This window comes from Notolepis coatsorum, assembly GCF_963971535.1.
Source record: "Notolepis coatsorum genome assembly, chromosome: 2".
In the NCBI taxonomy this organism is placed as follows: Eukaryota; Metazoa; Chordata; class Actinopteri; order Aulopiformes; family Paralepididae; genus Notolepis; species Notolepis coatsorum.
In genome coordinates, this window is record NC_140166.1 from 138,991,089 (window position 1) to 139,014,368 (window position 23,280).

The window sequence follows — 23,280 nt, forward strand, 5'->3', positions numbered from 1 at the left end:
AACACGACCCCACGCCGAAACGAGGGGAAGAGCCCTGGTATTTAAAGCCCACAGGGGAACTAATTAGCCTGCCACCACAGGTGCGAGAGGTAATTGATAATAGTCCAGGTGTGGCCACTGAGAGTAAACGAGAGTAAAGAACGAGAGGGTGGGGGCTAGAGAGAGTGAGTGAGAAGGGAATTTCTAACAGAAGGCTTTAAAGAAACAGAGAAAAGGTGGTGAGCAGCGGGCAAAACCTCACAGTACCCCCCCCTCAACGGGAGCCACCCGGCGACCCAAAACAAATACAGACAGAGTGGCAGGGGGCAAAACAAGAGGTACTGGCCAAGCCAGCAGGGGAAGCCACCACAAGAGTGGGGCTAGCAAAAGAAACAGGGTCGCCGAGGGGTAACTAGGGTAGCAGAGGGGCAACTGGTCTAGAGGAACTGGGTCAAGAGAACTAGTCTAGCGAACTGGGCAAGAGAACTGGTCTAGAGAACTGGTCTAGAGAACTGGTCTAGAGAACTGGTCTAGAGGAACTGGTCTAGAGGAACTGGGTCTAGAGAACTGGTCTAGAGCAACTGGTCTAGAGGAACTGAGGGGCAAGCAGGGTAGCTAAGGGGTAACCATGGAAGCACCGGGAAAGGGCTAGCAGAGGGAAGGTTAGCTGCCAGGGCACTGATAGCTACAGGGCCTATGCTAGCTGTACTGCTACATCAACATAGAGGCTGCGCAAGCTGCCGGAGCCAGGCTAGCAGAGGGAAAGGGTAGCTGCCAGGGCACTGATAGCTACAGGGCCTATGCTAGCTGTACTGCTACATCAACATAGAGGCTGCGCTAGCTGCCGGAGCTAGGCTGGCAGACAGGGCTGGACCAGCATGAGAGCACAAGCTAGCTGGAAGGACAGTCCTAGCTGTGTGAGAAAAACTGACCTTGCCAGCTGAAAGGGCAGTCCTAGCAGTGGGATAAACTACACAAAAAGGTGGAGGCCATGCAGAGGGACCGGGTTAGCTGCTTGGGCCTGGCTAGTTACAGGGCCTATGCCAGCTGCAAGGCTGCATTAACAAAGAGGCTGTGCTAACAGCCGGGGCCAAGCTAGCAGACCGGGGCCATGCAGAGGGAAACTGGGTTAGCCGCCAGGGCATGGCTAGCTACAGGGGGGTCAAACAGGGCAAAACGGGAAGCAAACAGGGGAGCTAACCGGGGAGACTAACAAGCTAAGCAGGGGAGTAACAGGCTAACAAGGGAGCTAAACAGGACTAACAGGGAAGCTAAACTGGGCAAACAGGGAAGCTAGAGGGTACAAGAAAAAAAAAAGGCAAACTCAACATACACCGTCTGTGCTGGCTGGGGTCGTCGATTTGGTGGGGTCGTACTGTTATGGTTTGTAACCGACCCCAATCGCACAACACAAGACAGGTATGGTGGTTTGCCAAGAAACAGATATTTATTGTGAACAGGGAAAAAGGGCACTGTCCCTTTAAGGGAGAAAACACAAAACACTGGAATAACACAAGAGGGGAAGGTAAGGTGCCTTTAAGAGGCGGGCAGGAAAAGGGAACACTATGGGAAAGTAAGGGAACGCCTAAGGGAAGGTTAAGGGAACGCCTTGGGACAGAGGAACTAGAGACTAGGTAAACCAGGGACAAGGAGAACTAGGGAGAGAGGACTAGGGACTAGGAGAGCTAGGGATAGAGGACTAGGGACTAGGAGAACTAGGGATAGAGGACTAGGGACAGAGGGGACTGAGGCCCGCGGAGGCGGGCTGGGGAACAGGGAGGAACTGGGGACAGAGAACCGCGGAGGCGGGCTGGGGACAGGGAGGAACTGGGGACTGGTGGGAAAACATCTGGGCCGCTCTGCAGAACAGAGGAGAGGGTTAATATTCAAAGGGAACAAACAGAGCAGATGCAGAACAGTCCAAATAACAAAGTAACAAAGTAAATACTATCTTCGTGTGAATAAACACACAGTGGGAGATGAAATGTCCAAAATAATATCCACGAGAGAACAAAACAGAGTGGGAGATGAAATGTCCAAACTAATAACTAAGTGAGAACTAAAGGAGGCAATACGCTGGGTGAGTGACATCACAATCAAAACTCACCCAGGCGTATGCGTAATGGTACAGGAACAGCAGCGGGACGAGGGCAAGGGGCATTACGCTGAGTGAGTGACATCACAATCAAAACTCACCCAGGCGTATGCGTAAAGGTACAGGGACAGCAGCGGGAACGGGGGCAAGAGGCATTACGCTGAGTGAGTGACATCACAATCAAAACTCACCCAGGCGTATGCGTAATGGTACAGGGACAGCAGCGGGAACGGGGGCAAAAGGCATTACGCTGAGTGAGTGACATCACAATCAAAACTCACCCAGGCGTATGCGTAAAGGTACAGGGACAGCAGCGGGAACGGGGGCAAGGGCACTACGCTGGGTGAGTGACATCACAATCAAAACTCACCCAGGCGTATGCGTAATGGTACGGGGACAGCAGCGGGGCGAGGGCATCGCCACCGGGTGGCTGGCTGTCGGAGCCGAGGAACAGAGTGCTGGAACAGTGGCGGTGGCGAGGATGTCGTCCACCGGGTAGCCGCTGTCGGAGCCGAGGAACAGGGTGCTGGAACAGCGGCGGTGACGAGGATGTCGTCCACCGGGTAGCCGCTGTCGGAGCCGAGGAACAGGGTGCTGGAACAGCGGCGGTGGCGAGGATGTCGTCCACCGGGTAGCCGCTGTCGGAGCCGAGGAACAGAGTGCGCGCCACACCTTGGTGTGCGCGTCGGAACAGTGGCGGTGGCGAGGATGTCGTCCACCGGGTAGCCGCTGTCGGAGCCGAGGAACAGAGTGCGCGCCACACCTTGGTGTGCGCGTCGGAACAGTGGCGGTGGCGAGGATGTCGTCCACCGGGTAGCCGCTGTCGGAGCCGAGGAACAGAGTGCGCGCCACACCTTGGTGTGCGCGTCGGAACAGTGGCGGTGGCGAGGATGTCGTCCACCGGGTAGCCGCTGTCGGAGCCGAGGAACAGAGTGCGCGCCACACCTTGGTGTGCGCGTCGGAACCGAGAGACGCCTCGGGGTGCGTCTGCGAGGAGGAGTGTGCCAAGCACGAAGGTCTGGAAGATGCGCGTCGGCGCGCTGAGGTCTGGAGAGCGTGCCAAGCTCGAAGGTCTGGAAGATGCGCGTCTGTGCGCTGGTACGGAGGAGCGTGCCAAGCTCGAAGGTCTGGAAGATGCGCGTCAGTGCGCTGGTATGGAGGAGCGTGCCAAGCTCGAAGGTCTGGAAGATGCGCGTCTGTGCGCTGGTACGGAGGAGCGTGCCAAGCTCGAAGGTCTGGAAGATACGCGTCAGTGCGCTGGTACGGAGGAGCGTGCCAAGCTCGAAGGTCTGGAAGATGCGCGTCTGTGCGCTGGTACGGAGGAGCGTGCCAAGCTCGAAGGTCTGAAGTGGAACACTGGAATACCTCCCGTAGAGGATTAGAGAGCGCAGTACAGTGTCTCCCTCCAGGCAAACGGCGGCAGGTGGCGAAGGCTTGAGCGCAACTGGCGCGCTGGTCTGGAGTGGAACACTGGAATACCTCCCGTAGAGAATTAGAGAGCGCAGTACAATGTCTCCCTCCAGGCAAACGGCGACAGGTGGCCAAGGCCCTTGAAGATGCGCGTTGCGCGCTGGTGACTGGAGAGCGTGCCAAGCTCGAGGGTCCGGGAGATGCGCGTTGGTCTAGATGTGCGTCAGGACGAACAGCTGCGCTGGGGTCTGCAGTGGAGCGCTGGGGTGCCTCCCGTGGAAGTTACAGGGAGCGCAGAACAGTCTCCTCCACAGGCTACGGCGACAGCAGACGAAGGCTGGAGCAAACATCTCAAGGCTGGAGAGATCCATCTTACAGCATTGGTAGACCAGAGGATCTCCCGAAAGAGTCTAGATGTTAGAGAATATGACTCAGCATGAATACAACACGACCCCACGCCGAAACGAGGGGAAGAGCCCTGGTATTTAAAGCCCACAGGGGAACTAATTAGCCTGCCACCACAGGTGCGAGAGGTAATTGATAATAGTCCAGGTGTGGCCACTGAGAGTAAACGAGAGTAAAGAACGAGAGGGTGGGGGCTAGAGAGAGTGAGTGAGAAGGGAATTTCTAACAGAAGGCTTTAAAGAAACAGAGAAAAGGTGGTGAGCAGCGGGCAAAACCTCACATTTATACCTCTATCACTGTACATATTAATACTACAACTCTGTACATATATCTGATTAGCACTATTACTCACCAGTACTAATTTATATATTTTATACCCAGTTTAAATTTTTTTCCTCAACATTACAAAAAGTCAACCTTTTCATTTACTTTCTTTCGCTAAAAAGTTACACTTTCCCTGTTTCTGAAGTGGGATTTCAGATTCTGATTGTGCTTCACTGCTCCTCCTCTCTGGTTCCAGTCAAGTTGTTGTCCTAATTTTAAAACAATGATAATAAATACAAATAAACCAGCGCCCCCTTTGAGCATCTCAACGCCCCCCTTTTCAATTTTAAACAATTCTGCACCCAGTGCCCTCAACACTGTCTGAATGCCCCCCCCCCCCCCCTCTATTGTAGCCAATCAGAATCCCAGGCCGTAGTATAACACACGGTTTATTAAGTCAAGGACAGTTCTGACATACTGCAGTTTTGCTCAATTGTGTTACTATTGGATTGTTGTAATACACTAAACCAGGATCATGCTGATTTCATACTATGTCATGTATATTGATGCATCATCTATGACATGTATATTGAAGCATGTCATGTAGGGGTGTAACGATACATCGAAATGCATCGATCCTAATGTAACGATTCAACTGCATCGATTTTAAAATGTTAGAATCTATTAGAATCACACAAAAAAAACGTTTTTTATTTAAAAATGTTTGACCTATTTTTTTGATCCATTCATGCTGAGTGAATCAGTTCCCCCAGCCACATTTGTGTATTCAACATTCTTTGGGGAATTAACTGATAGAAAATGTATCGAATCGAATCGAATCATGGTCAAATGAAGAGATTTCATGATGCATTGAATCGTTGCCTGAAGAATCGTAATCGAATTTAATCGTTGTGAGGTTGCATCGTTACACCCCTAATGTCATGTATGTTGAAGCATCATGTCATGTATGTTGAAGCATCATGTCATGTATGTTGAAGCATCATGTCATGTATGTTGAAGCATTATATCATGTATGTTGAAGCATCATGCCATGTATATTGAAGCATTATATCATGTATGTTGAAGCATCATGCCATGTATATTGAAGCATTATATCATGTATGTTGAAGCATCATGGCATGTATATTGAAGCATCATCTATGTCATATATATTGAAGCATCATCTATGTCATATATATTGAAGCATCATGGTATGTATATTGAAGCATCATGTCATGTATGTTGAAGCATCATCTATGTCATATATATTGAAGCATCATCTATGTCATGTATATTGAAGCATCATGTCATGTATATTGAAGCATCATCTATGTCATATATATTGAAGCATCATGGTATGTATATTGAAGCATCATGTCATGTATGTTGAAGCATCATCTATGTCATATATATTGAAGCATCATCTATGTCATGTATATTGAAGCATCATCTATGTCATGTATATTGAAGCATCATGGCATGTATATTGAAGCATCATCTATGTCATATATATTGAAGCATCATGTCATGTATATTGAAGCATAATGTCATGTATGTTGAAGCATAATGTCATGTATGTTGAAGCATCATGTCATGTATGTTGAAGCATCATGTCATGTATGTTGAAGCATCATGTCATGTATGTTGAAGTGTAACGGAGGTACCGCGAGTATATCCACAGGCACGATGAACTTCAAGTGTGTGAAGTGACTGTGGCACATAACGGTACTGCAAGTAAACTCACTCCCCCTTAAAAGGCATCCAGACACATTACCAAGAAGTGAGTTCACCTCTTGGTACAGTGGTCTGCGATGTCGCCCGCGGCGCGGGAGACCGGGGTTCAACTCCCACTCAGGGCATGTCAAATGAGACCGGTTTCAGAAGCATCATGTTATGTATGTTGAAGCATTGTGTCATGTATGTTGAAGCATCATGTCATGTATGTTGAAGCATTGTGTCATGTATGTTGAAGCGTCCTCCGTGTGCCTCTCTCTCTCCTCCAGCTGAGGACGACGGTCCTTCAGAGGCTCGCCTGTTCTCCAGGAACACCTTGGCCCCGCCCCCAAGCATTGGCCACGCCTCCCCCCTGATCAGGAGGAAGAAGAAGAGGGACCCGATGGAGGTAACCGCTATCCACCGCTATCCACCGCTATCCACCGCTATCCACTGTTATTCCTGTCAGCGTTTGGAGCTTAAAAGGGCACTTCACAGATTTTCAGCCTTATTAAAGGTGCTGTAGATAAAAGTTTTATGTAGACTAATTAGGGATGTCCGATATTATCGGCCTACCGATATTATCGGCCGATATTGGCATTAAAATGTAATATCGGAAATTATCGGTATCTGTTTTTATAAATTTTTGTATTTACATTTTTTTAACCTTTATTTACCGAGGCAAGCAAGTAAGAACAAATTCTTATTTTATTTATTGTGAAAAGTATGCATAATGTTGTGTTTTTTGGGGGGGAAAACCCTGCATATATCGGTATCGGTTGATATCGGTATCGGAAATTAAGAGTTGGACAATATCGGTATATCGGATATCGGTAAAAAAGCCAATATCGAACATCCCTAAGACTAATAATTAAAAATAAGACTTCACTAGACGTGTCGTGAGTGTAATGCACTCTCTTGTCCTCAACAACGTGCTTCAAGTCAGCGCCACCAGAGGGAGTCGCACGGGTCCAAGTGTGCGGAAGTCCTTTTCTCTAACGAGCTGTTATCGTCAACAGTGTTTCCCCTCACAGCCTCCCAGCTTTTTCTCATTCTCCAACGGACTTATGATAAAAAGGGCTTTCTCTTAGGGCCATTTGAGACCTTTTCGTGCAAGACATGAATATATAAAATATATTATAATATAATATTAATTATATATGTTTTATTGGGACGGTTGGTGAATCCCAAAATCGGCCCAAAAAGGTCTCAAATGGCCCTAAGAGAAAGCCCTTTTCGTCGTAAGTCCTTGGAGAACACGGTTCATTTGACTAAAGGGTATCAATAACACGGTTAATTTTACTAAAGGATATTAATAAAACAAATTAACAAGTGGGCAGAAAAGTGGCAATTTTTTTACTTGAACTTGAGGACTGCATACTTTTTTTGCAAACCAAAACAACATACTTTATCCTTATAGCACATGCATGAGCCTGGTCTCTTTTGAAAGATGACATTCTGAAGTTTCTGATTCCAGAATAAAAATTCACTTTTAGTGCTAAAGTAATAGAGTTACATAGGTCTGAACTTGAGTTGTAAAAAAACGTGTTACTCAAGTTTTCCTGTAGTAGTTAGTAGTCCAGAGGTAGTATTTCCCCAGAAGGTGCTATGGCTTACAAATATGTAGTACATATCCAAATATCATAAAGATCCATTCAGAAATGAGTGATTAGGAGTGATTTTGGTAAACTGTGTACAAAGAAAAACTCAGTTTTCTCATAGACTTCAATTCATTCGGCTGTTTTGCTCTTCCTGTTTTCGTGTTTCTTCGTTTTTTTTTTTTTTTTTTTTTTAGATCCCCATGTGGGGTATCACAACGATCCACAATCATTTTCGAGATCGGATCTAGATTAACGGAACTACTGCAGCCTGAGTCGGCAGTGGTATCTTGCGCAATACCGTGTACTTTGCACAAGCCTCAAATACCGGCATGTAACTCGAGAACCGCTGAACGGATTTTGTCGCTATCGACAAATAAGCCTTCAATTCGATATATATATTGTATTACAAAAATAAAATCCGAAAAATGTCCCATATGAGGGACGTTGCAGCTTAAGAGGTTTTACTAAAGGATATTTAAGCAATAATACACTCGAACCAGTGGAATATCGGGAATATTGCCACGGCTGTGATGCGCCCGCAGCCATGAAAGCGAAGCTCGAGTGGCGTGGGCATCACAGAGTGGCACTATTCCCGATATTCCACTGGTTCGCATGTATATACGGTACATGCGTTACTGTTCTATCGGTATGTACTGTTTTAGTGTGGATCCCCATTAGTCTACACCAAAGTGAGACTACTCTTCCTGGGGTCCAAACATTTAAAATACAAACACAAAAAAAAGGTAAAAAAAAAATATAAAACTACAAACATTGAAGTACTCGCAAGAAAACATCACAACAAACAAAACAAGTGAATCAAAGCTCACTCAATATTCACAAGTCAGATATCACAATTCTCTAACCATAAAATACATAATATTCCATAATCAGTCCATAAGAACAAAACCGATCAAAATTGTTTATATGATTTTAACTCGTAATATAGCATTCACTTTTCTCAAGTTACCGATCACCTTTATATTTCCATACTAATTTTCATAATAATAATAATAATTTTTTTTTAAACATAAATGTGTTCCTTACCGTTGTGTGTCTCCAACAGGTGATGGAGGAAGAGGCCCAGGAGCTGCTCTCCCACTTCAACCACAGGAACGTGGACGCCCTGCTGAGACTGACCCGCAACACGCTGGAGATGCTGCGGAAACGCATCCACTCCTCCTCACCCATGCACTTCCTGGGTGAGAGCAGGACAGAGGTCTTAAGGTGTTCCCATAGTCGAGCGGACCGTACTCGGAGCGGACTCGAAGCGGACTCCAAGTGCGAAGCTCCAATTTTCGAACGCGCGGACGTCCGCACCGCTCACTTGGTGTCACACAAAACGCTGCTCTGCGTTTTTGGTTGACATCGACCTGCATTTAATGTGACGCCGATCTGCATTTTTCTCTGAACACTCGCTCCGTGCCAAGTGAGAGTAGGGCAGGATCATGATTAAATGGGTAGGATTGGTCCGGTAAAACGTTGGCAGGTAGATGACGCTGAATTTTGTTTTACTATCGCTAATCGTCACCTGTTCCAATTCATATACATTTGGACCATGTCTTTTTTCATCATCTGAAGACACTTGAGACGTTTGAATGGCTTTTCTAAACGAAGTGTGTAAAACTGCCAGTTTTATTTCTAAATAAAATAAACCGCTCAGAGTACGGTCCGCTCGACTATGGGAGCACCTTTAGACGTTAACACCTCGTCACTGACGCACTTCCTGGGTCAGAGCAGGGCAGAGGTCTTAGACGTTAACGCCTCGTCACTGACGCACTTCCTGGGTCAGAGCAGGGCAGAGGTCTTAGACGTTAACGCCTCGTCACTGACGCATTTCCTGGGTCAGAGCAGGACAGAGGTCTTAGACGTTAACGCCTCGTCACTGATGCACTTCCTGGGTGAGAGCAAGACAGAGGTCTTAGGGCCCGCGTCCACCTAGCGCATATTTCTCCGTGAAACATGCTGGCAGTGCGCCGGCAGAGCTGGCATGAAGCGCATCTTGTAGATGACAGAAAGAAATCTACAGCCATGCCGCGGTTTTGCACATATTATAGCATATTTGAATAACTTTATTGTATATTAATTATATATATAGTTATTGCCTGACACCACAGTTCGCCCTTTGCTTTTTATTAGCTTTTTAGTAGTGTATTCGTGTAGTTATTATTATTAGTTTTGTCGCGAATCTCAATGGTCTGTGGGAGACAGCCAGACAGGCAGGCAGCTCCGGTGTCAGGTTACAAACAGAGTGGTAGATATGAATGGCTGTGATTGGTTGTCTGAAAATGAGCTCAGTGCCTCGCTCTGAAAGTTGAGAAAGTTTCAACTTTCGGCCAAACAAAAAAGCTGAGAAAAGAAGCCGACGGCAGCGCACTTCCTAGAGGCAGCCGCATACGGCCGCATGCGCTCCCTCCCCATTGGAATACATTGAAAACAGATGCGTGCGGTCAGAAATATGCGCCAAGTGGACGCGGGCCCTTAGACGTTAACGCCTCGTCACTGACGCACTTCCTGGGTCAGAGCAGGACAGAGGTCTTAGACGTTAACGCCTCGTCACTGACGCACTTCCTGGGTCAGAGTAGGACAGAGGTCTTAGACGTTAACGCCTCGTCACTGACGCACTTCCTGGGTCAGAGTAGGACAGAGGTCTTAGACGTTAACGCCTCGTCACTGACGCACTTCCTGGGTCAGAGTAGGACAGAGGTCTTAGACGTTAACGCCTCGTCACTGATGCACTTCCTGGGTCAGAGCAGGACATGGGTCTTAGACGTTAACGCCTCGTCACTGATGCACTTCCTGGGTCAGAGCAGGACAGAGGTCTTAGACGTTAAGGACAACAATGACAATGACATTCAGCCTCTCTATAGCTAGTTGAACATGATCAAAAAAACATTTTCAATTAAATATTATCAGTGTATTGTATCCAAGGCCGAATAATACCACTTGGGGGCCCTGGGGCAAGAAAGTGCTATGGGGCCCCCCTGTCCATCAGAGGAGAGACACAGCGAGGCGGGCCATGCTGCCCCGTGCCCCAGGAATAAAAAGTTCAAAAAGCAGCTCTGTAATACTCACGTCTACGGCCATTTGGTAATGGATATCTGACCAGGTTTGAAATGACCATAGTCCAAGACCGATCCCGCATCACAGACCCGTCTTCTCTGTGTCCCTGCAGCCGAGAGCGACTCCCCCAGGAATGGAAAGAGTGGCGGCCAGCAGCCCATCTTCAGGACCAACGTGATGCTGGCCATCCCCAACATCGCCACGGTGCCGGCCCTGGAGGAGGTCCAGCAGGCTCTCAACAGGGCCGTGGAGTGTGTGGTCAGCGTCAGCAAGGGGGTCGGTCAATGGAGCAAAGAGAGGATCTCCAAGGTAAGGCTGTCTGTGTGTTAGAGCTGCTGACTGTTGATGTTATAGTCGATGGAGGGATGGAGGAGGGATCGTATGGTATGGTATGGTTTTTATTCTTAATCCCAGAGGGGGAAACATTGTTTGCCACCAGAGCGAATACACAGAAACAAAGAAACAATAACATACAGCACAAGTTACATACCACAGTAAAAAGAAGAAGAAGAGGGCCTCTCAACACAGAGCTAGCGGTGTTCGTTAAATAATTTAACCGCAGCAGGAACAAAGGACCTTCTCGGTCGCTCAGTAGAGCATCGAGGCGTCAAAAACTCATCGCTTGGCTATAATGATTTCCAAGGAATCAGGAGGAAGGCTAATGATCACAGGAGAGACATTCACCTTCTTCTATCTGCAGTCCCCAGTATAGAGAATAAAGAGAAAGGGAGCCAAAACTGTTCCAGTTTTTGTCCAGATGACATCTGATACTATATCATCCTCCAGCCTAACAAACTGAGGTCGAATAACAGGATATTTCATGCACCAGATGATGGTTGAGTTATGCAGTTTGAACTGGATCATTTTTGTTTGCAAGGATATGTGGCTGGATAGTATTGGAGGTGCTAGAAAAATGGATAGATAGATATATGGAGGGATAGATCGATGAATGGATGTGCAACAGTAATATACAATGATCCAGGTGCTTAAACTGGATATAAAATATATAAATGAATACCACTCAGTAATAGTGTTAATCAGATGTATGTACAGAGTTGTAGTATTATTATGTACATTGATACAGGTATAAAGACACTAAGTCATATTGACCAGCAGCGTAACTAGTAAGAGTAGGTAAGGGATATGTACAGATATAGATGTAGTATCTACAGATGTAAACGGATTATGCGGGTATGTACAGACAGATAGATATACTGTAATATATATATATATATATATATATATATATATATATATATATATATATATATATATATATATATATATATATACATGGTATATACAGTATTATTTTACATGCTATCTTACAGAGATGGATCAATCACCAAAATGCGTTTGACTGTAAATTCTAACATTAAAACTAGTGCTGTCAGGCAATTCAAATAATGTATCTAATTAATTACAGGATCATTTACATTTAATTACATGGTCAATTTTAGCATGGTGTTATTCACAGTCAAAGATAAAAATAAATAAATAAAAAATGTAATTGATATTCTCATTTGGGTCATTACAATTTACTCAAGCCTAGTAACAGACACAGTATTTCGGACACTGGGAATACATTCCCTGAGATCCATTAGATGTCCCTAGAATCAGCTACCAAGAACATGCCAATGGACCATTTAAAAAAAAAAGTCTATAAATGTTTATTCGACGTTCTTATGGAATGAATGAGATATAAAAAAAAAAATCAAAAAGATTTATAAAAAAAATATATACTTTTTTTTTAATTAATTTTGCGTTAATTTTCATAACGCGATAATTTGCTGTGTAATTAATTCATCTAATTAACGCAATAAACTGACAGCCCTAATTAAAACACAAGTGCAAGAGGCTGTGTGGATGTGTTGGGAGCCAGGAGAAAAACTCAACGATGTGTCCTTTGACTCGTCGACCTCAAGTTTTAATACTCTTATCAACATGAGAGTCAACAAATGCTTGCTTTATGCAGCCAGTTAACACAAAAGGATGACCCTCATGCATTGCAAATTTGCATCAAATTCAAAACAGAGTGATGCACAAACACACACACTCTCCCAGCCCTCTTTCTCTCTTGCCCCTTCCTCATCTCTCTCACCCCCTCTCTCTCTCTCTCTCTCTCTCTCTCTCTCTCTCTCTCTCTCTCTCTCTCTCTCTCTCTCTCTCTCTCTCTCTCTCTCTCACACACACACTTTTAGTCAGAAACAAACATGGTATCAATGAGAGTATCAATAATACACCTGAGTGAAGACTAGTAAAAAAGAAAAAAAAAGTATATTTTCATTTCATTTCAACCTTTATTTAAAATCGTAAGCATCTGAGGTTTCCCTCATTTACAGAAACGACGATTGTACAGTACATAATAAAAACAATATTCACAGAAATTTAAACACCAGAGTAAAACAAATTAAAAACGTTTAAAAATAATTTTAAAATATCAACTAAAACAGTTACAGGTAGTCACACAATGGTCTGAAATCATACATTTAAACATTCCAAGGGAAGGGAGAACCTCCAATTTTAGCGTGAGTTGAAGGACATTCCATGAGTTAGAGGCATCAAAGGAAAAGGCTGACTTCCCTAGCTCAGAACAAATCTGAGGAACCCTAAGAACCATCCAGTCATTCGATCGAGTTGAATAGGTTCCAATATTCCAATTTAACAGTGAGGAGATATAAACAGGTTGTTTACCAATAAGGGCTTTAAAAATAAATAAATACCAGTGTTTGTTGCGCCTTTCTGCAAGAGAAGGCCAACCCACCCTATCATACAGGACACAATGGTGAGTATCATATCTGTCACCAGTTATAAATCTGAGAGCTGAGTGATATGCAGAATCCAGAGGTTTAAGAGTTGATGCCGCAGCATGTCTATAAATTACATCACCATAGTCCAAAACTGATAAGAAGACTGATTCCACAATTCTTTTTCTACTAAATAGAGGAAATTGGATCTGTTTCTGTACAGGAAACCAATTTTCTGTCGCAGTTTAGTGGCAAGATTTTCCACATGGAACTTAAATGTTAATTTCTCGTCAAGCCACAGGCCAAGATATTTATACTCAGTGACTCTCTCTATACAAGAGCCACTGACAGTAGATATCCTCACATCATCAAGGTTAATATTCCTTGCTCTTGAAAATAACATAAACTTTGTCTTACTAGCATTAAGAACCAATTTAAGACTAGTAAGGGCATCCTGTAGAGCATAAAAGGAAAGTTGCAATTTCTCAAAGGCCAGCTGTACAGAGTCTGCAATACAGTACACAATTGTGTCATCAGCATACAGATGGGCATGACATCCATACAAAGAAGAAACAATATCATTAATATAAATTGTAAAAAGGACAGGACCCAAAACTGAACCTTGTGGCACACCTTTAGTCATGGCCAAGAATTCAGATTGTGCTTGACCTAACTTCACACACTGCCGCCTAGAAGATAGATAATCCTGAAACCAGACACAGGCATTATCATCCAACCCAATGTTAGATAGTTTCTTTAGAAGTAAGTAGTGATCAACTGTGTCAAATGCTTTTGATAAGTCAACAAAGAGGGCAGCACAATGTTTCTTCTTATCTAATGCTGAAATAATGTCATTTGTAACCAAAGTGATGGCTGATGTTGTACTATGTTTGGCTCTAAAACCAGATTGTTGAGAGCTAAGTATGGAGTTAGTTGAAAGGTAATATTTGAGTTGTTTACTTACTAGTGTTTAAATATATATATATATATTTTGAAAGCGTTAATCGTGCGTTAAAAAAATAGTGGCGTTAAAAGAATTGTGCGTCAACGTGTTAATATCGCGTTCACTTTGACAGCCTTAGATGTAATGTAATGTAATCGAATATAATGTAATGTAATATATGTAATAGTGTATATGGAGGCTCCTAACCCAGAGGAAAACCTGCCACTATGTGCATGTGATTGTTAGAAGAAGGTTCCTTGCTGTCCTACGAAGGTGCCTTAGAAAAACAAACACTCTGTCGAGTAAACTTTTTAGGAAAAGAACATTTAAAAAGAAAAAAGAAATAGTAAGAATACTGCAGGGATATTATTACTGTTCCTTTTTTTATCCACTTTTTCTCCCCATTTTCTATTTTTCTCCCATCCCAATTTCGTATTTCCAATTCTTCCCTCCCCTGTCTTGCACGTTGCTAGACTATGCCGCCCACTGGTCGGCTGTAGTGAGGATAGAAGCCTTGCATCACGTGTCCCCTCCGGTACACGAGGAGGCAGCCTGTCGCATCTTTTCACCGCAGCAGCTCGAACTCTCAGTGGCGAGGAGTAACGCGTGGGAGGCTCACGCTGCCCCCGCTACTTCCTGTTTCCGCCGCACCGGCGTCACCCAACCGACCTGTAGGAGTCGCTGTCCACAACGTCCAATCCCCACCCACCGGCTTTCCCACCCTCTAACACTTGCCAATTGTGTTAGTATGACAGCCGGCCAAGCCGGTAGCAACGCCAAGAGCTGGGCTAGCTGGGCGAGCGCCTTGCCCACTGCGCCACTCAGCCACACTATTATTACTGTTCCTATCACAAATTCATTTTAGTTTGCAGTGTATCTATAAATAAAGAGACCCCCCCCCCCCTCGGTAGCAGAACATATGGTAATAACAGCTTTTGTATGTATTCGCTGTATTTGTCTCGCCTCTAAACATCACTTTGTCCTTGAATAGAAGGGGATGAGTGAGGAAAAGACTAATCTCTGCCTCTCAGAAGCAGAACAAAGAGAACATCAGAGGAATGTGTCATTGTTTGTGAATAATATCTAGACGAAGCAACGGTACCTAGCGGGGACCAAAATAAGACGAGATAAGATATTCCTTTATCAATCCCCTTGGGGAAGTTCAGATGTCATAGCAGCATGGGGGGAGGTACAGGTATGGGTAATAGAAGAAAGACTATAGGCAATACAATCAGATATGAATATTAAAACATGAGAAAAAGTAAACAAAGGTGCAGATGAGGGTCTGTATGTTCTATCGGGTTATATTATATGGTACAATAAACATAGACTAAAAGTAAACGGTATACACAAGGTGCAGTATACATAAGGTACCCTAACTGGCACGCTATGCATCATCCGTGCAGGTTTTGGTGGTTAACCCTTTCACCACCGCGCTACCAAAACGGTTAACCCTTCCACTGCCACACGGCAGCAGGTTAACCCCTTTCACTGCCATACTACAGAAGGTTAACCCTTTACTATCACACTACCGACGGTAGCCGGAGCTCCTTCGGTGGCTATACTGAACCATCGTAACATGAATGAATGAATGAAAACGTTATGAATGAATGAATGAATGAATGAATGAATGAATGAATGAATGAATGACGTTTTTTAATTTTACGGTCTTGTTTACAGACAAATCAAAAACACTGTGTGGACTTGCAAAACAAATCACAAATGTACATATTCAAGGCAAGCTCGCACACAAAATCCAAAATCAACGACAGAAAAGAAGGAATAGGCTGAAGCACGTGCTTATTTTTGCCTATCCTTTACAAATTCTTAAAAAACGAAATATATTTTAATATTAGAAAGAAAAACTTAAAATATACTGCGAGATATAAATTTTTTAAAACAAATGTTTGATGTTTTACTCAAAACGGTACCTGAATTATTATTTTATCCTTTAAGGCTTTTTTAAATCTCCCCTGAGAAGTACACAACTTCAACCCGTCACTAAGGCTATTCCACCATTTAACTCCCAAAATTGAAACACGTCTAGCTTTTACATTAGTGCTTACCTTTTTACATGTTTTAAGAATACACAACCCTCTTAAATGATACTTTCCTTCTCTCGGTTGAAAGAGACATTGAATACAAACTGGTAGGCTTTTACTCTTAGCACGAACAATGATTTCCTAGGTTTTTATGTACACCATATCTACACATTTTAACGTGCAGGACTTTGTGCAGGACCTCTGGGCCCTGTTTCTTGTACGTGGTTCAACTAAGTCGATCAAGATGTCATTATCCAGCTTCAGTTAACCCGATGTTTGAAGCCGGGATTTTCCTGTTTCACGAAGGTGGATTCAGTCTCGTTAACTCAAGCCAGACTTGCGACTCAGGCTAAATGCGCGCGGCCGTTTTAGGTGAAAATCCAGCACGTATCGATGGCAGAGATCCTGATTCTCAACGGCATTGATTGATTAATTGATTTAAGACTTTATTGACAGATTGCAATACGGCTCAATCGCCTCGCCGACAAGTTAAATGCGTTATCTATAGGCTAATTCTAAGTCCCTCATTACCTCAATCAATCAGATTATATTTCTTTAAACTTGCCTGCTGGATTGAATAATCAAATGAGATCTTGCTAGCGAAAATAATTAGTTAACTGTTATACAGAATTACGATACGGCTCTCTTACCCATTGATTGATGTATAGTCAATCTTTAACTTATCTCCAATGTGGTCTAACGGGGTGTTCTTTTGACTTTCACACGGACGACCGGGGTTCGAGACCCTAGTCGTCTCCTTCTTCTTGCAATATAGGAATAATTCAATTTGGTGCACGTTGAGAGCTATATAAAGAATGACATCCTCAATGCATGTAGATTTATAATATTTTAACTTAAAACCAGGCTACTTTGGCGTATAATCATTAATATTATATTCAAAAGAATCATATTGGAAACACCGGGATTTGAACCCCGGTCGCTGGGTTGGCAGGCTTGAGCACTACCGCTGGGCCACTGGGCCAGATGGGATAAATTCATTGTTTATACATTAATGAACGAGAGACCCGTGTTTAGAATATCCTTTGTTTTGAATGAAGTTTATCTCTTTATCCTCATTCATTAATGTGACGTCAACGGCTCATTCAATTTCTCAAATCCGTCAAACAGCGCATCTCATCAGACATCTTAATCCCAGTTACAATTAAAATAACCACATAATGTGTACATCGCACGAGCGAGCGCCACCGTCGCCACGGTATATATAACATGCATTATTTAGGACAAAGTGAATTTAGTATCAGCATTTTGGGTCTATTTTACATTTCAAAAGCCCCCTCTGGAAGAATGGAGCACAAAAACGTAATTCAGAATGGTATAATGCAGATCGTAGACTGTGGGAATAGTTTCAGGAAACGGGCTGTCACTTTCTTTGCGGGGGCGTGGCTCTGCGTGATCCGGCTAACTTGAACTTGAACTCTGCTTTCGACCAGGCTCAAACTTTTGGATATGTTGTCATGGTGATTTGGAAAATCCACGTACATGAAACCGGAAAGTCCGGCTAACCCAGTTATCCAGTTAAAGTTATCCGGCTAACTCAGTTATCCAGGTACAAGAAACAGGGCCCTGCTGTAAAGCAGCACTGAGCCCACAAGCTGAAGTCTGGGCCTTCTGTTGGCCCTCCTGGACCGCATCCCACCTGGACCTGCTCTGCTGCATCTCTCCCTCTCCTCACGGCGCCATCAGTATTCCTACTTGGTCGATCACAACTTGTTGTTCTCAGAGTGTGGTGTTCTCATCCCTACAGCGGAAGATGTGTGAGAGACGAATGGCGGCTCTGAAACAAGACAGCAGTGAGAGCGAATCGGAGGACGGAGAGACCACTTACCGCAGTCTGGCTGGTAGGAGAGACCTCACTGTTCTCTGTCTGTCTGATCTCACTGTTTCTGTCTGTCTGACCTCACTGTTTCTGTCTCTCTGATCTCACTGTTTCTGTCTGTCTGACCTCACTGTTTCTGTCTGTCTGACCTCACTGTTTCTGTCTGTCTGACCTCACTGTTTCTGTCTGTCTGACCTCACTGTTTCTCTATCCACCCATCCTTTCTCTCTTGCTCTCTCTGTCCCTCTATCCTCTCTCTCTCTCTGTCCCTCTATCCCCTCTCTCTCTCTCTCTCTCTCTCTCTCTCTTCTCTCTCTCTCTCTCTCTCTCTCTCTCTCTCTCCCTCCCTCCCCCTGGCAGCAGATTTATCTTGTTAGATGCTCTCTCTCTCTCTCTCTCTCTCTCTCTCTCTCTCTCTCTCTCTCCCTCCCTCCCCCTGGCAGCAGATTTATCTTGTTAGATGCTCTCTATCTCTCTCTCTATCTCTATCTCTATCTCTATCTCTATCTCTATCTCTATCTCTATCTCTATCTCTATCTCTATCTCTATCTCTCTCTCTCTCTCTCTCTCTCTCTCTCTCTCTCTCTCTCTCTCTCTCTCTCTCTCTCTCTCTCTCTCTCTCTCTCTCTCCCTCCCCCTCCCCCTGGCAGCAGATTTATCTTGTTAGATGCTCTGTCTCTCTCAGCACCAGACACATGGGAACAGTGATGTTAGCCTGCTGCTCCACAGACGTTCTCACATCTTCTAGTTTCACAGCTCAGCGGAGCAAGACCATCTGGAGACAGAGAGCTTGGTCGTCTTTTTTGTGGTCCGTTAGTTGGCGGCTGGTCTGAACCAATAACCTACTCGGGGGGCGGGGCTCACATTCGCAAAGGCTAGAAGAGATGACATGTAGAAGAGATGACATGTAGAAGAGATGACAGAAGAGATGACAGGTAGAAGAGATGACAGAAGAGATGACAGGTAGAAGAGATGACAGAAGAGATGACAGGTAGAAGAGATGACACTGCATTTATAACACAAGACAAAATGAGACGCATAATAATTGTATCTTGTTTTCATGATCATGGGAAGCCGTAATTGTAATTGAAACCATTAATAATGCATATAAAAAAACGACATTACAAAAGTTGACTTTGATCTTTACAAACAGGTATTCAGTTTTCATGACCCATCCCTACTTGATGTGGAATAACTACAGTGACTCAAATGACTACAGTCGATCACAGCTGTCACACAGGCCATTCCCCATTCAACTGACCTATCTCAAACCCCGCCCTCTTCTCTTGATCCTCCAATCAAAACCGCTGCTTTCCTTTGTCCGGGGGTAAGTCAACAATTGAGGAGGCAAGCGGGGCTTGAGACAGGTCAATGACAGAGCTGGGCTAGCTAGCATGAAGCTAATGTAGTGGAAAAAGACCTCGATGCTGATGGATGATCCTCCCTGAGCAGAGAGGCGAGAGCTGCATTGGAATCCGTTTCTATATAAAGCCATAATTGGAGATCGCCCAATTTATCTCACTTCTCTTCTGGATTGGACGTCTGGACCCTATGGTTCACGTTCCAATGACCGTCTCATACACTTATTAAAGCACCTGGGCCCTCATTTATCAAAAATTCTTAGAAAGTGTTCTATTTTCATACGTAAGCACAGAATTTAGAATGTGTGCACGCACAAAAAAAACAGGATTTATCACACGTGCGTACACAGGTCCTACGTACACCTGTCTTGATAAATATCACTTTGAGTTTACGCTGGAGCTCGTGCACTGTTTTAAGTATTTGCATACCAGAACCGCCCCGATTAACCATATACGGTAATGGAACACCCCCATGAAATGTGGAAAAGTGGACTAAGCCGAGGGAAGCGTGTTATGGAGAAATACGTGACAGGCTGACAGACGTGTACACGTACGGTGATGTCGGATATGATATCTATTAACCATTGCTGCCTGGGCAGCGCAAACACTAATAAAGACCGTGCTGGAATATGACTGCCTTTTTCCGTTTTGTTCGATTAATACCCAGGGATTAAAGTTCTCCTCAATTTTATTCCAAATCGCGACCTCAATTTTCTACCTGCTGCATATGATTTCTAGAGGCATACAATCTATTTTGATGTCAGTATTGGGTAGCCTATATAAACAATAATACGAGAGCATATACAAGAACAATGAATCTCACTGCCATGTATGATGTAGCCTATACGCCATGTGTAGCCTGCCTATGTGATCAATAAAAACGCGAACTTGAATCCCATCATCATATTTACATAGTCTGTCCACTATGTTTATTACTTTGTTATTTCCCCCCCCTATCTATGTAAAGCGACCTTGCATGGGTCTCTTGAAAGGCGCTATATAAAATAAAGCTATTATTATTATTATTATTGTTGTTGTTATTATTATCACGTCTGTGCGCGGAGCTCAGTGAAGTTTCAACGGAGCGAGGTAATCTATTCTAACCAACAAATTGAAGTAGAAAGCATTTCGTTGTGGCCAATCTTATTTGGAAACATGACACAAAATAATAGTATGTCGCTTTTTATTTGAAACAATATTTAATGGCGTTTGGAGGTGGGTGTTCTGCGTCTGCCCCCCGTGCCAAACAAGCAAGCCAACATCTTGTTCGCGCATGAGCCCGTTATAATTACACTACTGTCGCTATTTCACAATGAACTATAATGAATTACGGTTCATACAGAACACGCGGCAGTGTCGGGAGTAATGCACGAAAGCTTATTTCCGCGTTGAAACTAATGCATGAACTGAGGAGCGCATATGCCGTCCGTCTGCAGTAACGATCTTCTACCACGGGGCGTCAGCTACGCATGCTCCGAGCTGTGCGTAAATATAAGCACAAAGTCAAGTTCACGTTCAAATTGATAAATCCCACACTTTGCTTAGAAATGGTCGTACGCACGGGTTAAGCACATATCTGTGCGTACGCAACGTTGATAAATGAGGGCCCTGGAGTCTGTACTGAACTTGGGAAATCTGCTGTTGGCGTCTGTGCTCCTGACACTTGGAACATCATACAAACAAACTCTAAGGCTCAATACTTTGGTCTCCTTTGGTCAGTTTAGATCTTTGATCACCAACCATTCCACCATAATCTGTAATTGTTTTAGTTGATTGTACACATTTGTATTGTGATTGCGCTTATTGTATATTGTATTGTATTTTTATTGTATGTGTTATGTTTGTATGCTTGACAATCAATGTAAATGAAGGTGTGAATATTGAACGAATGGATATAGAGAATGAAATGCATGGGATTTGATGATTGAAAAAGCGTTGCCGGGTCAGAAGCGTCTCTCTCTCTTGTCCGCCTGGCTCGGTCCGCTCTCTGGGCCAAAACCTTGGATCTTCGACGAAAAAGCCAATTTCTCAGAAATAGTCAAATTCAAAGTCTCACATTCACAGTGGCGATGGGACCTTGAACGGGCGTGTAAACATTCTGCTTACAACAACGACAACAACAACAACAACAACAACAACAACAAATAAAGAGTTACAAGGTTTTCGACGAAGCAACGCTTCGCAAATTCAAAGCTTCCCGCGGCTTTCTGCGGCACGCCGACGGGGTTCAACGAGGTCGGAGGGCCATTCAAAGTGAGCCAAATCCACTTCCTCCAGCACTTTGAGCGCTCGGTACGCGTGAATGCTTTACCCAACGCAGTTGTGTTTCCGCGTCTCTGATTGGCCAGGTCATTTCTGGTCATGTGACATGTACGCCCAATCGTGGGACCGCAAGTGTCTACACTGGTTAAGCCTAGGTGCTCTTTCGAAGTTGGTTACGGTTAGAGTTTGTCTTAGAGCATGGCGATAGAACGCCTGCCCTTCTTTCGACGGTTAAGCTTAGGCACTCTTTCGAAGTTGGTTACGGTTAGAGTTTGTCTTAGAGCATGGCGATAGAACGCCAGGTAGTTTGCAGGCTGTTAGACCCGGAAATAAGCGCAGAACTTGCTGTCCCACGATTGGCGCACATGTCACATGACCTGGCCAATCAGAGCGCAAAACTCGCACGCGGAAACACAACTGCGTTGGGTAAAGCATACACGCGCTTGGTACACACCACGCCCGGCGCCGCTGTCATCCCCGTCAACAAGCGGTGCCGCGTTGGAACATTCAGAAGTGCTGCAGAAGAAGTGGATTTGTTCTCTTGATTTTCCTCCGTGGTACACGTGGACATTATTTATTTTTGGAGGACGTTCTGCTAAATTCATTCATTCATTTTATTTGGTTTCGTACATGGGGGTACAGTTCATCTTTGCACAATATCACCAACATCTTTATTTTTTTTAACATGATATACACCCATGGCCGAAATGGAGCAGGATGAAGAAAACGTATGTTTCCTGCCCCCTTCCAAACTTCATATTTATTTTAACATAATGGTCAGCTCAAGTGCATCTTACAGCTTCATATCATATAATAATAATAATAATAATAATAATAATAATAATAATAATAATAATAATAATAATAATAATAATAATAATAATAATAATAATAATAATAATAATAATAATAATAATAATAATGATGATGATGATGATGATGATGATGATGATGATGATGATGATGATGATGATGATGTTAATAATGATAATAATGATATAATAATAATCATTACCATAATTATGATAACAATAATAATAATAATGATAATATGACCATGCATAATAATAACGGTAATAATAATAACAATAATAATAATAATAATACTATTGCTAGATACCAATAAACAAACAAACAAAAAAAACTAAAAAATGTCACGAACCTCCGATGCATGAAAAAAAATAAAAAAATAAAACTAAATAAAATCAGATACAGATAAATGTATACCCCCATTTCTCCCTGCTAGATGGAAGCACATCGGACATCTCTGCATCTGTGATCCAGGCCGTGCCGTTCCAGGCCAGGAACTACTACAAGAGTGTGTCGGAGAACAAGGAGATCGTCAAGCTGGTCTCTGTTCTCAGCACCTCCATCAACTCCACCAAGAAGGTACTGCGGACTGAAGCCTCGTCTCTCAATGAATTGTTAAAGGAACACGCCAACATTTGGGGAAATGAGCTTATTGATCTTCTCCAGAGAGAGACAAGAAGATAGATACCAGTTTCCTCTCTGTGTGTTCAGTAGAAAGCTATCTGGCTGCATGTTAGCCTAGCTTAGCACA

At 43.8% G+C, this 23,280-nt stretch overlaps 1 protein-coding gene across 1 annotated transcript in view; it reads left to right on the forward strand.

The window, feature by feature from the left end:
* dnah5 (dynein, axonemal, heavy chain 5) overlaps positions 1–23,280 on the forward strand; it is a gene marked incomplete at both ends in the record, with an annotated part of 523,851 nt that overhangs the window by 143,282 nt on the left and 357,289 nt on the right. The window contains 5 exon segments of the mRNA XM_084308323.1: positions 6,157–6,275; positions 8,531–8,666; positions 10,640–10,836; positions 18,025–18,118; positions 22,966–23,108. Of these exon segments, the coding sequence (XP_084164449.1) occupies positions 6,157–6,275; positions 8,531–8,666; positions 10,640–10,836; positions 18,025–18,118; positions 22,966–23,108 (689 nt within the window).